Below are 14187 nucleotides of genomic sequence, written 5' to 3'. Positions count from 1 at the left end.
AACAATCTAATGGAATAAAGAACTTCCCATATTGACTGTGTTCTCAGATGCTTCAAATTGATATATCTTTATTCCTTTTTTTAAACATAAATGCATTGATGTTTAGCTCCAAGATGTGGACTACCTCCAGGGGTGTGATTAAAAAGCACCGTTTAAGTCTGAGGCTGCAATGAGATCTCATTTGTCGTATGTTACCTTCATTGTAAAGGGGGCATCTATGAATTAGTGAATCTTAGACAGCCTTTCAGATTTCTGTGGATAGTTCCAAATGTGCTACTACTCATTACTAATAATACATGTAGAAGTTTTTGTAGACACATTGAATTGCTTTGACACTCATTTGATGCGTTTGTATCCACACAGTTTTTATGCTTAGTTTTGGCGGTATGGAGACAAAGCTGTGCTGATAAAGGGAGAAACCAACTCTTAAGCGACCTGTATTCAAGCAATTTGTTAAGAAAATATAAGGGAATAGGGGATAAGAGCCAAATATTTACAAAATGCTATTCCCTACTCTGCAAATTCCTATATGACCTTTTACACCATTCATGAGTCAGTCTTACTAATGTTACAGATTAATTTCATAGTGGTTTCGTTAACCAGCCTGAATTTCTACTATTTGCTTGTCCTGAATAAATTGGTTGCAACCTTGAATTAGCTCTAGAATTCTGTGCTGATCCTGTTTAACTTTTGAGTTCCTTCTCCCTTAAAATGTTCTTTAAAGCCTGCCTCCGTTGCCAGGCTTCTGATCACCCACTTTAATATGGTTTTGTCTTAAGTTAACATCAATATCGCTCTTGTCAAATGCCTTGGCTTGTTTTAATACATTGGAAGTACTACATGAATGTAAGTTGAAAAGCTTGAGAAAAAGATAATTAGACCAATAATTAAACTTGGATGTTTCGATATAGGAATAGTCGCAAGGAGTTAGGATTATTCAGTTTGGAGAAATGTAGTCTTAAGGGACATGAGCGAAATCTGTAAACTGATGAGATTGAATCTCATAGGAACATAGGCACAAGCAGAAGTGAAAAGACTATTGTCTGGCTGGATCCATTAGCATGGGATTTTATTTTTATGATATTTGGGTGTTACAGTTCTCTACCATTTTTATTTCTCTTAGCACTTATCCAACGTTTTGTCTCTTAAATTATCTGATACAGTCACACCTGCTTTCCCGCATTGTCACCCTTACTTTGCATTGTGCCCTATGGCTGAGTTGTATTACTGTGTTTAAACATATTGTCTGTACTTTAAGTGCTCATTTCTTCCCCAGAGTAAATATTCCCACTTTTGCAGCCTATTCTCATAATTAGGGCTGAATACTATCTTACATTGCCTTTCTTATAAGGTGGTGACCAGCTTTGTACGTGTGTATGTGAAACTGAAACAGTGATCTGTAGAAACTCCATGTCACTTCCTGAAATTTGAATTATTCCTCTGGCTGTACCACCATGAGATTTGACCTGTAGTGATTGCTGCTGGCACAAACTCAGCTAACGATTCCAGCAGTATATAAAACAATGCACCCAAATCACTTTCCTACAGAATAATACTATTTGGCTTGTCACTGTTTCTGTTATTATTTCCTTTGCACATACTCAAATTGTGATTTCACCCCAGTCCTTAGGTCAATGCATTTCATTTTTCAGCCTCCTTTAGTTTTGAAGACAAGACACTAGACACGAAACTTTGACTTGATTTAGTGGTGGAATTCTCGCCTGCCATGTGGGACGCCCACATTCGATTTCAGGCCAATGCATATAGGGCAGCACAGTGGCTCAGTGGTTAGCACTGCTGCCTCACAGTGCCAGGGACCTGGTTTCAATCCACCCTCGGGCAATTGTCTGTGTGGAGTTTGCACATTCTTCCCATGTTTGTGTGAGTTTCCTCCCACTGTCCAGAAATGTGCAGGGTAGGTGGATTTGCCATGCTAAATTGCCTGTAGTGTTCAGGAATGTGTAGGGTGATGGGTCTGGGTGGGATACTCTGAGGGATTGTGGACTTGTTGGGCTGAAGGGCTTGTTTCCACACTGTAGGGATTCTATGATCTATGACTTTGTCCCTCTCTCCATAGATGCTGCCAGAGCTGCTGAGATTCTCCAGCACTTACAGTCTTTGTTTCAGATCTCTGGCTTCCATAGTATTTTGCTATTACTCAACAGTCTGTCAGTTCCTTTTGTATTTAATCTAGTTCCTGTTGTTTTCAGTCCATCCAGTTTGATTTAATCTACAGACAGATTTGGTTTCAATTTTGACTTCCTAGCGTTACTTTTCACATGGGTAGCATGCTGGAAATCAAGCCCAGCTATTTCTGGAATTGTCACAAAAGATATGATTTTAAAAGTTACAATTTTAAAAAGTACGCAGACTTACCCAATTTACCTATCAACTTAGGTTAAACAAAAACTTGGACCAGGTTTCTGTATTTTACAAGAACTACTATTTATTACAAATAACTAGGGTCTGTCTGCAGGTAAACAATCATGAACCATTGACATACAATTTCGCTAGTTAAAACTCTAAACCCCTTACACACACACACACACACACACACACACACACACACACACACACACACACACACACAGACCAAAACAGGAACAAAAAGCACTTGTGTGCAGAGGGAAGGACTGAGAAAGCAATTCAGTGGTCCCTGTTCATTGAGCTCGCTGAGATGGTCCTTTTGGCTTGTCAGTACATGCTTCTCCTGCTTGCAGGATGTTAAGGGTGTTTGCTTCGTACTTATAAAATCTCTTGCTTACTGGTTCAGACAACAGTTTACAACAACTGCTGAGCATAAAAAGAATCAGACTTAAGATGTTTTTCTATGGCGGTTAACAGAGACAGCTGCCGTCCCTGCAGAAATCTGATGTCTTCTCTCTATATCATTCACTGTTTCAAGCTGTTCAGCTTACTGGGAACCAATTAAATGGTTGTTTGTGGATAGAAGGTCTTTGTCATTCATAACTGGTCACTAGTACACAAACCAATCAGCTATTGCTGCCAGCCAACCTCTATTTGAATATAGTCCTTGGCTCCAGCTCATCTGCAAACTGCTTCTACTAGTGGCATGGTGGTATAGTGGTTAGCACTGCTGCCTCACAGCGCCAGATATCTGGGCAATTCCAGTCTCTGTGTGGATTTTGCATTTGCTCGCCGTATCTGTGTGGGTTTCCTGCAGGTACTCCAGTTTCTTCCCACAGCCTAAAAATGTGCAGGTTTGGTTGTGTAGCCGTGTTAAATTGCCTATAGTGTCCAGTGCTGTTCAGGCAAATGGAGTAGCTGTGGGAATTGTAGGATTACAGGCATAGGGTACGATCATGGGTCAATGTGGACGTGATGTGTTGAATGGCCTGTTTCCACGCTGTAGGGATTGTATATCTGTGATCTGCTGCTGGAATCAGCCGTTGTGTAAACAGCACTTGCAATAAGTGTCAGGTTACTTGCTTTTAAAAGCGCAACCTTCCTTGGTTTTCAAATCAGTCCTTTTCCCTTGTCAGTCCACAATTAAAATTTCAGAAGAATAAAAAGATACATTAATAATTTTAATACACAGTATAGGGCAGTAACTGTTGCTCCTCTGAGGCACCCTAAAGGTTGCCTCATTTAATACAAATCCAGTTCCACATTTACCTTTCTTTGCTTTGTCTATTTCAGCTGAATTACAACTTGTTTCAGTTGAAATCCAGCTATACAGTGCCTTGCCAACATGTAAGCAGATTACCTCAGCCACATTTCATCAGAATCTTAGCTGACTAATCTTCGCCTGGTTATGGGATTTATTAAATCTTCAAAGACCTCCAAAGTGATTTCATGCTGGCTATCTCTTATAGTTCTGTATTTCTCCACCTGATTAATAATTTTATTCCTTTGGGAAAGCTCCACAGGTTTTGCCCTGTCATAAAGGTGCAGTAACTTTAGTTCCAGAGAACCATCAGGTTGCTCTGTCATTAGAGAGGGACAGCTGATGGTGGGTTTAACCTGAGGGTCACCATGACTCAGGTGAGAAGCTAGGTTGAGAAGGCAAGACCTTCATGGTGACCCCAGTTAGTACGGGAATTGAATGCATACTGTTGGTGACTTTCTGCATTGCAAACCGGCTCTTCAGCCAACTGGGTTAACTGACCCCCAGTTATCCAGTATTAAACACAGGTTAATTGGTGTGTAAGCCCCAGAGTTATCTCCTCGACAGGCTTGTTTCACATGTTCCTTTCACTTAATTCTGAGACACATCCCATCTGTATAGATGGTGCTGCAGCCTACCTTGTTTCATTAATGGCATTTCCTTCCTGACGTACCTGCAGCTGTAAGCCCCTGTGGTTCAGGGACCTTGGCTTTCTTTAAAGTCATAGAGTTATACTGCATGGAGACAGACCCTTCGGCCCAACTTCTCTATGCTGACTGGATATCCTAAACTAATTAGGCACATTTCCCACCATTTGGCCCATGTACCTCTACACCGTACCTATTCATGTACCCAGCCACATGCCCATCATCTCAATTCAGTAAGTCACAGCATCACCGCATACAGAAACAGGCTCTTTGGCCCAACTCGTCTATGCCAACCGGTTTCCTAAACTTTACTCGTCCCATTTGCCTGTGTTTGGCCCATATCCCCTCAAAATCTTTCCTATCCGTGTTCCTGTGCAAGTGTTTTTTTTAAATATAATTGTATCCACCTCTACCACTTCCTCTGGCATCTCACTCCATATATGCATCACCCTCTGTGTGAAAATGTTGCCTCTCAGGCCCCTTTTAAATCTTTCCCCATCACCTTAAACCTTCCACATTGTAGGGATTCTATGATTCTAAATCCTGTAGTTTTGGACTCCCCCATTCTGGGAAAATGACCATGGCTATTCACTTTATCTATGCCCCTCATGATTTTACCAACCTTTATTCGGTTATCCCTCAGCGTCCTACACTCCAGGGAAATAAAAGGACCCAGCCTGTCCAGTTTTTCTTCCTAACTCAAACCTTCCAGTTTTAGTAAGGTCCTTGCAATTTCTTTTCTGTATCCTTTCCAGTTTAATAGCAGGGCAAGTAAAATTGTATACGGTACTCCAAATGTGACTTACCAATGTTTTGTACAGCTGTAACATGATGTTCCAACTTCTGTTTTCAGTGCTCTGACCATTGAAGGCAAACATGCCAAACACCACCACCACTCTATCCTGTCTGCCTGTGATGCCACTTTCAAGGAAATATGTACCAGTACCCCTGGATCTCGCTATTCCACAACATTTTCCAATTCCCTACCATTAACTGTGTAAATTCTGCTCTAGTTTGTCTTACCAAAGTGCAAAACCTCACAATTATTTGCATTAAACTCCATCTGCCATTCCTCGGCCCACTAGCCAAGTTGATCAAGACCCTGGATAACCACCTTCGCTGTCTACTGTACCACCAATTTTGGAATCGTCTGAAAATTTATTAAGCCCCCTCCTATATTCTCATTCAGATTGTTTATATAAATGACAAACAACAGTGGACCCAGCACCAAGCACTGTGGCACACCACAGGTCACAGACCTCCAGCCTGAACAACAACCCTCTAGCAACACCTCTGTCTCCTGCCATTAAGCCAATTTTGATTGATTTAGAATTTAAGTTTAAAATTGTAGAACGATTATAAGAAAGGTTAGAGTTAGAGCTGCTGTAGGAGCTCTCAAGGAGTCGTCTGGTGTCGGCGCCATCCTACCAGCTGGCTCTCCCTGGATCCCGTGTGATCTAACCAGTCTGTGGTACCTTGTTTAAGGCCTTGCTAAATCCACATAAACAATGTTCACTATAATAAGAAAGTGCGGAGCTGGATGAACACAGCAGGCCAAGCAGCATCTCAGGAGCACAAAAGCTGACGTTTCGGGCCTGGACCCTTGATCAGAGCTCTGATGAAGAGTCTAGGCCCGAAACGTCAGCTTTTGTGCTCCTGAGATGCTGCTTGGCCTGCTGTGTTTATCCAGCTCCGCACTTTGTTATCTTGGATTCTCCAGCATCTGCAGTTCCCATTATCACTGAAACAATGTTCACCACTCTGCCTTCATTTATCTTCTTGGTCATCTCTTCAAAAAACTCAATCGGATTTGGGAGACGTTATTTCGTATGCACAAAGCCATGCTGAATATCCCTAATTACTCCTTAATTATTCAAATGCATGTGCATCCTGTCTCTCAGAATCCCCTCCAATGACTTACGCCCCACTGATGCTTAGGCTCACCAGTCTGTAGTTCCCTGGCAACAAGTCTCTGGGTTTACCCTGATTTCACATTGGGTGATGCTTATTGCCTTGGAGAAAGAAGGCTTAAAGGAGCTCAGGTTCTTGTTTCTGATTGTATAAAGTTGATGCATATTGGAAATGCAGGAGTGTAGGTGCCAGGCAACAAATAGAAAACTTGTTTCTTGTTAACCATTTTGTACTCCAATACTTTGCCCATTGTCATCTCTGAGCTCAGTAATAACTAGCAGCTATTTATGCAAAGTTTAGAAATATATCTGGCAATCTTGGCAATTTGTACTTTGTCAATTGGTAAACACCTTTCGGAAGAAAGATTTCATAAAATCTTACAGCCTGGAGGAGGTCATTTGACCCATTGAGCATGTGCCAGTTCTCCCTAAACTTTCACCAGGTAGTGCCCTGACAATGATCTTCCCCTGAAGTCTTTTGGTTTCAATTCCTTTCCAAATATTTATTCAAGTTCCTTTTGAAAGTTACTATTGAACTTCCATCCACTAGTCCCTCACATGGCACATTCTAAACTAAACAAAATTTGCGTCACCATATTAATCATATTTGGAGTGAGAGGAGGATGGTGCTGAAAGAAAAAAATGTAAGAATTAATACAAGTTAATTATAATGGCACAGATGTGGTTGAAAGCTGATTTCACTGTTACATATGGAGCCATGATTTTTAAGCCATCAGACTGTTGCCAAGGAATGGGATAGAGGCAATGATGGGGTAATTTGAGGCAGAGTCAAAAACAAAGCTTTGATGTTATATTGGGTCAATTTTACCATTCCACCGATGATGTTTTGGTTTAGTCGTGGATGTTCTGCTTACATTGTCTAACTGATTACACCATTTAGTCGAATAGTTCATGTGAAAGGAAGCTAGTGTCATTTAGGAAAAATTTAAGATGCAGATTTGAATTTCACTTGTTTTAGCTTTGGCTTTTATTGCGGGCCAAGTTCAGAATCTTCAGAATGCTGTAAGTACGCTGTTTTATGGATATATTGTGATGGGATTACCCCAAAATCAAAAAGTGGGATCGTGCCAAGATCTTGCTTCTAGTAATTTCTGAGAGAAAGAAGGTTAAATCATCAAAGCTGTTTTTAATAGTAGGTAACTGCTATTAACCTTATTCTGATTCAGTGAACATCTAATCAAAAGGCGTCAGGACTACAGGCTCCTGCTCAGTGATATAAAACAGTGGCTTAACCAACATCTAGATGGTTTTTACTGCCTAAAGCCTGCTGCTGTTTACTGACCATATTCAGACAGCATTTGCATTGATAAAGGCTGCTTATTCTGAGTCTGATCAAGTCTGGATCACCTTGGTCTTTTTTACTCTTTGTCTTGTGGTCAATATTTAATGTAGGAAATATATGGCTAATAAATATATCAGTCATATACCAAAAATAAATATTGACAGGATCCCTATGGCCTGGAGTGAAGCTTAGGCAATGTTTAAAGGAAGTATATAAATAAATGAAGGATCAGTTTAAACTGAGCTTCATAAAGGATTGTTTTGTATGAAGGTTGATGAGTCTTCAGAATAATTTGATAGTAAAGATACAGAACGTAAGATATTCAAAATCTATTTGTGCACTCATCTTTAATGAATCAAAGGGTCAAACCACTGTGGTTTGTTTAAAAGAAGATGCTTTTAGATAACAAGGTGTAGAGCTGGATGAACACAGCAGGCCAAGCAACATCAGAGGAGCATGAAGGCTGACGTTTCAGGCCAAGACCCTTACGAAACATCAGCCTTCCTGCTCCTCTGATGCTGCTTGGCCTGCTGTGTTCATCTAGCTCTGCACCTTGTTACTTTAGATTCTCCAGCATCTGCAGTTCCTATTATCTCTGATATGCTTTTAGATTAGGTAACCACCAAGAATATAACACATGGAACAGTGTTTGAACACGCTAGTTATATTCCAAAAATAGTAACCACTTTAACATAAAATGTGTCCATTTCTGATGAGAATTGTAGTTTGATAAATGATGTCTGACCATGACCAGCATTGCAATGCCATTGCAGCCAGTGGAAAACCAAGTCAAAACCAAATCAAAATATTGCAGTTGCTACAAATCTGGAAATGCTAAAAGTACTCTGCAGGTCTAACTGCCTTTGCCTGTCTCTCTCGCCCCCTCTCCCCAGAGTTAAACGTTTCAAGCTGGTGACTTCCCATCTCTCTAAAATAGATTAGAAATTGATTTATTTCACATTCATGTCCCAATGATTGCAGCAATTTACGTGTTTACAGCCTCAGTTGATGTTGATGCAAAGATAAGTAGGGGCGTAAGTTGTGAAAACAATACAGATGTGTCTGGACAGGTTAAAGGCGAGGGGAAACCTTGCCAGATAGATTATAACATGGTAAAATATTAACTTGTCTACTTTTGCTGAAAGAAAAGCAGTAATATATTTATATTTACAGAGTTTTGATCAACAGTGCAGTTTAGGGTTATGGGCGCGGATGGGCAAGTGGAATTGAGGTCACAATTGGATCAGTGCAGGCCTGAGGAAACAGCGTACTCTTACTCCTGATCTTTATGGTCTTGGGTGTTTTTTTTCTTCCAGGGATGCGCTGAGGTGGTAATATAATTTTGGTCATCCACCTTCAGGTCATTCCAAGAAGAATCTATCTCAAACTGGTCTTTGTTATAACAACACCCTTATTTTCTTAATAAAAGCCATTGCATTAAACGGGTTGTGAAATATTGTATTTTCAATGTCTATAGATAGGACTAATTGTAGATTGTTTGTCTCTGAAGATATTTTGTTATGCAGTGTGCATGTCATCACATCATTTTACATAAAAACAGTTTGTTTGAGCTGACAGTTTCAACAAGAATTTCACCTTCCATAGTTGGTTCCTGGTTCAAAACATAGCACCAAATAGCACCAACTGTAATATAATAAGGTGAATTAAGAAAAAATAATGTTGATCTGCATGAGTATGATCTCAACGTCCTAAATTTAAACATGGCAAAAATATCGCAGTGATATGTCAAGACACCTGTATTTTCTGTGCTTAACGCCTTGTAGCAAGTTTCTGCTATTTCAGTTCTGGCTTGCGCCAAGTTTTCTAATTAACTCATAATAAACAGCAACTTGTATTTTTTGAGCACCTCTAACAAAATAAAATGTCCAAAGTAGTTCACAGGAACATTATCAAACAAAACTGAAACTTGGACTAATCAGATGCTAGAAAAATGTTTTTGAGCTCCTCTTTCAGTTACTTCCTTTACTTTTGCGTAGCCTCCCATGAGAACTTTCCAACTGTACATTGGATCCACTTCCTCAGTTTTGTGGCTTTAACTCTTCAAAGGTGCCAACATTCTATACCTCACCTTCCCCACCCATCGCCCTTAGGCTTCCACTGTTCGTTCCACAAACGTGGGCAGCACTGCTGCCTCACAGCGCCAGGGACCCGGGTTTGAATCCACCCTTGGGTGACTGTCTGTGTGGAGTTTGCACATTCTCCCTGTGTCTGTGTGGGTTTCCTCCCACTGTCCAAAGGTGTGCAGGTTAGGTGGATTGGCCGCGCTAAATTGCCCGTAGTATTCAGGGAAGTGTAGATTAGCTGGGTTATGCGGGATGAGTCTGGGTGGAATGCTCTTGAGGGTCGGTGTGGACTTTTTAGGCTGAAGGGCCTGTTTCCACATCGTAGCAATTCTATGAATTCTATTCCATGAACATTGCAGGGAGAGGCCTGTCTTCAGTGCATTTAATAAAATGACCTAGAGATCAAAAGTTGGAAAATCCATGAAAACAAGTTATTGCAGAATAATATAGTCATAACCTGTTTTGTATCATATTGTCTTCAGTTATAACAAGGCTGAAGAGGCTAGATGCAGAGAGGATATTTTTTCCTGTTTGAGGAATCTAGAACTAGGGCATCACAGTCTCAGATATGGGGGAAGACCATTTAGGACTGAAATGAGGAAGCATTTCTTCACTTAAAGGGTAGTGAACCCACAGAATTCTCTACCACAGAAGACTGTGGAGGCCAATTCACTGAATATATTCAAGAAAAATTTTATAGGCATCAAGAGGAATGCGTAGAAAATGGAAATATGGCACTGAGATAGAGGATGAACCATGATCAAATTGAATGACAGAGACCCAAGTGCCCTACTCCTGCTCCTTGTTTCTATACACCCGTACCTATTCTTTTGTCCCTGATCATTATTTGCAAACAAGGTTAGCAAAGACAAGCCATTGGGAAAGACAAACTAATGTCAGTGAGGAGCAAACAAACAAACCTTTCACTGTAGACATGAGCATCAGTCAGACATAGGGTTGACAATCTTGGGTTTTATTTCCCTTATTGTTTGTTATGTTTTTACCAATGCAGCAAGAATTCAGTACAGAAAGAAAAAGATTGCCAATTTAGCAACTGGATCAGTCTGAGTAGGTAGGTTATGCTGACACCAGCTGCCAAGATTTAGGGTGTGTCAGGATTGCCTTCGCTTTTATATAAAAATTTAAACCGGAATACACAAAACAAACTGTCAGTACTACAGATGTCAGAAATCAGAAACAAAAATGAAGCACTGGAAATAGCAGATGTAGCAGCTTCTGTAGACAGCAAAACAGTTATGTTTTAAACAGAATTTGATTCTTTGGTTTTGTAGGTTCATAAATGTAAATTTGCAACAAAAAGTGAGGTTTGATGAATTTTGAGGAAAACTTCTCAGGTAAGTAGAGGATGGGTTGAACTAAACAGGTGGAAGATGCAAATTCACGTTTGAGAAGGAAAACAAAATTGAGCTTATGCTGAATGGGAAGATATTGAAGGGTGTAGGTATACAGAGCCACTTGGTTGTTCAAATACATCAATTCACTGACAACAGACACATAAGACCATAAAAAGATTAATCATAAATAAGGTCTTACAGTGCAAGGGTAGAGACAACCTGTTATTTTGTAAAAGAATGGAATGTGATTTATTTTTACAATTTGATATAATCTATATGTAGTGCACTTTAGAGTTAGATACTTCCATGGAAAGAAATGTGGTCTCATGTTTAACACTGGCCAGAAGGTAAACCAGAGGCTTTGTAAGTAGTATACAATAGTCTTAGCTATATGCAAACTTTTCAAATACTGACACAAACATTTTTATTGTAAACAGATTACACAAGAATTACAAAGAATTGTAGTCCATGTTGATTATTGTTGGATATGTTGGTGTGGTGGTTTGTAATTAGATCACTTTAAACCAGAAGCCGGTTCATCTTCACATTGACATTCAGTTACTTATTATTTATTGTGCAGCAATTTACATAATGTTACTTCCTTTATTTTAAGTGTATAAACCATTAGCTTAATATACCAGTTAGTCTCTCTGATAACACAATCCAAAGAGATGGTCACAAAATGGCAATGACACTGAATAAGTAATTCAGAGACCAGTTCAGGGACTGCCACTGTGATTTAAATTCAAATAATCGGAGAAGACAATGTGGAATTGATGGCTACTGTCTGTAATGCTGACCGTAAAAATATTGTCAATTGTCCTAAAATCTTTTATGGTTCACAAATGTGATATTTTTCTGAGGTGGCCAAGATGTGACTCCAGACCCACAGCAATGCGGCTGGTTCCCAACTGCCCAAATGCTCTTTTAAAAAAAAGTACATTCAGTTCATGGCAAATGCTGACCCTCGCAGTTAGGCTCACGTGCCATGAAAGAATTAAAAATGATCGTTACGTTTACTGTATCTGCAACAAAAAATGAACCAACCCCTTGCCTATTTTATCTAGTGTATTAATCTGTTTGTCATTGTTTGGCTGATAAATTCCAAACAAATGGCACAGTTCAATCACTGAATTTGAGAGTAGATGTGCAATTATTATATACCAGTGATCAAAGTGAAAGATCATGGCATTCCAGGCTCCAGAACAAGTCACTTAGTTGAGCATTTCATTGGATACTTACTGAGGTCAAATATCAGTCACTGACACCTTTTGTTCAAAAATCAACGCCTTCTAAAAGATGCTTGGCACCTTCAGAATTCAACCAATAAACAAAGAAACCTCCTCAGGAACGTGATCCAGCCTCCACATTAGCAACAGAGTCTTGTGTGGCATAGTAGTAATGACTCAGATAATATTCTGGGAACATGGGTTCAAATCTTTCCGTAGAACATGGTGAAACTGAATTCAATAAAAAACATTTGGAATTAATGGCAATCGTGTAACCACATTCAATTGTTGTAAATACTCATCATCTGGTTCAATAATGTCCTTTAGGGAAAGCAATCTGCCATTCCTGCATATCTGATCCGACTGCAGACCCATAGCAATGTGGTTGACACTTAACTGCCTGCTGAAATGACCCAACAGTTCACTCAGGAAGGGCAGTTAGGGATGGGCAATAAATGCTGGCCCAGTGAGCAATGCCCGAATCCTACAGATGAATATTTAAAAATCTTAGCTTCAACGCTGGCTGATGATTGTAGAGCTTTTTTATAGAGGGAGTCCCTGTCGTCCTTTGTTTTGACCTTATATGTGCAAGCCACAAATTCTGTCCCCCGCACTTCTGAGTGGGTATCCGTTGTAAAGGCTGATTTCCCTTCCTTTCACTTGAATCACAGTCAGGGTGCACCTGAAACCTCGTGAATTTTAAACTGATTGTATTTCAAATGGTTACTTTAGTTAATTCCATTTCCAAAATTTAAGTTTGGACAGAACTCTTAAATTTGTAAACAATGTGGATGAATCATCGTGTGCTGAATTGACCCTGCACACAAAAAAAACTAGGACTCATTAGAGCTCTTGCTTTATAAAGTGGGCTGGTTTCCACTCATAAGGGACTGTGCGTGACCTCAAACAGAGATAGCTAAGGGTGTCAGAACACTTAAAATTTGAGTTTATAATGTCTCAAGATATACATTTTAATTTTTACAGAACCAGACCTTAATATTGTGAATATTAGGCTATAATTAGTGTCTCAATGAATTTTTTTGAAGATTGTTTAATGTCATGAGTGCATTAATGCTAAACAGATGGCCTTTTAATGTTGGATAAAATTCCACTCTCTAATTGTGAGTTTTTCTTTCTTTTTAGACCTGATGACTACAGAATGAAGTGAATACATTCCCAAACCAGGACAAAGATAATCCACAGAGTTATTTATTTTGCACAATATTGGTTTGAATAATTAAAAACTGCTTCATTCTTTTGGCCTATCTCTGACATTGATCTTATTTGTTGAATTTATGTCGGAAAATTATTTGTTTCAAAATTTCAGTTGCTCAATTTTTGTTTAATAATCAAATCAAAGGATGTGGAAGAAAAGCATATCAATACTTTGCAGGCTCAAGGCAGGCTGATGGTGAATTCTTCCTGGAGTATTACTTGAAGTTTTGTTCCTTTTTTGGATGTATCTTTGACAAAGCTAGCATTTGGCACCCATTTCTGATTTCCCTAGAGAAGGCTTACGAGACTATTTCGAAGAGCAGCAAAGAGACAACCACACTGCTGTGGATCTGAAGTCATAAGAGGGGCTTAAGTCATAATTTGAGTAAGGGTGGCAGATTTCATTCCCCAAAGGACAGTAGCCATTCAGCCCAACCCCTGTTTGCATGGTTTGTAAACGTCAGCAAACACTTCCCAGCTCTCTTCATAACAACCTATTAGCAGGTCCTTTATTCATATCTCTGTTTTATCTCATTTCCCCTAATTATGTTGTTGATCTCAAATACTCATTGTGCTAGCAAGTCCAATATTCTCACCACTCTCTGGGTAAAGAAGTTTCTCTTGAACTTACTGTTCTGTTTATTGGTGATTATCTTATACTTAGGAGAAATAAATGAAGAGAGAATACGCTGAGTTGCGATCTAATTGAATATTTTACCATTGTTCCAATAGATACTATAGCTCCCTGAACAACTCATCCAAAAACATGTTTACCACTCTTACTACACCACAGCAGACATCACTATACCTCTGCGA

At 39.5% G+C, this 14187-nt stretch overlaps 1 protein-coding gene across 2 annotated transcripts in view; it reads left to right on the top strand.

The window, feature by feature from the left end:
* Positions 1 to 13430, top strand: part of mrpl13 (mitochondrial ribosomal protein L13) — an 81392-nt gene extending 67962 nt beyond the window's left edge. For both annotated transcript variants that reach the window (XM_048529888.1, XM_048529890.2), the window contains exon 7: positions 13300 to 13430. In XM_048529888.1, coding sequence (XP_048385845.1) covers positions 13300 to 13324 — 25 coding nt within the window. In that variant the 3' untranslated portion in view covers positions 13325 to 13430. The remainder of the gene's footprint in view (positions 1 to 13299) is intronic.
* Positions 13431 to 14187: the final 757 nt, after the last annotated feature.

Source organism: Stegostoma tigrinum, chromosome 5, assembly GCF_030684315.1.
Source record: "Stegostoma tigrinum isolate sSteTig4 chromosome 5, sSteTig4.hap1, whole genome shotgun sequence".
NCBI classification, from domain to species: domain Eukaryota; kingdom Metazoa; phylum Chordata; class Chondrichthyes; order Orectolobiformes; family Stegostomatidae; genus Stegostoma; species Stegostoma tigrinum.
Note: the sequence above shows the minus strand (reverse complement) of the source record. Positions and strands in the feature narration are given on the sequence as shown.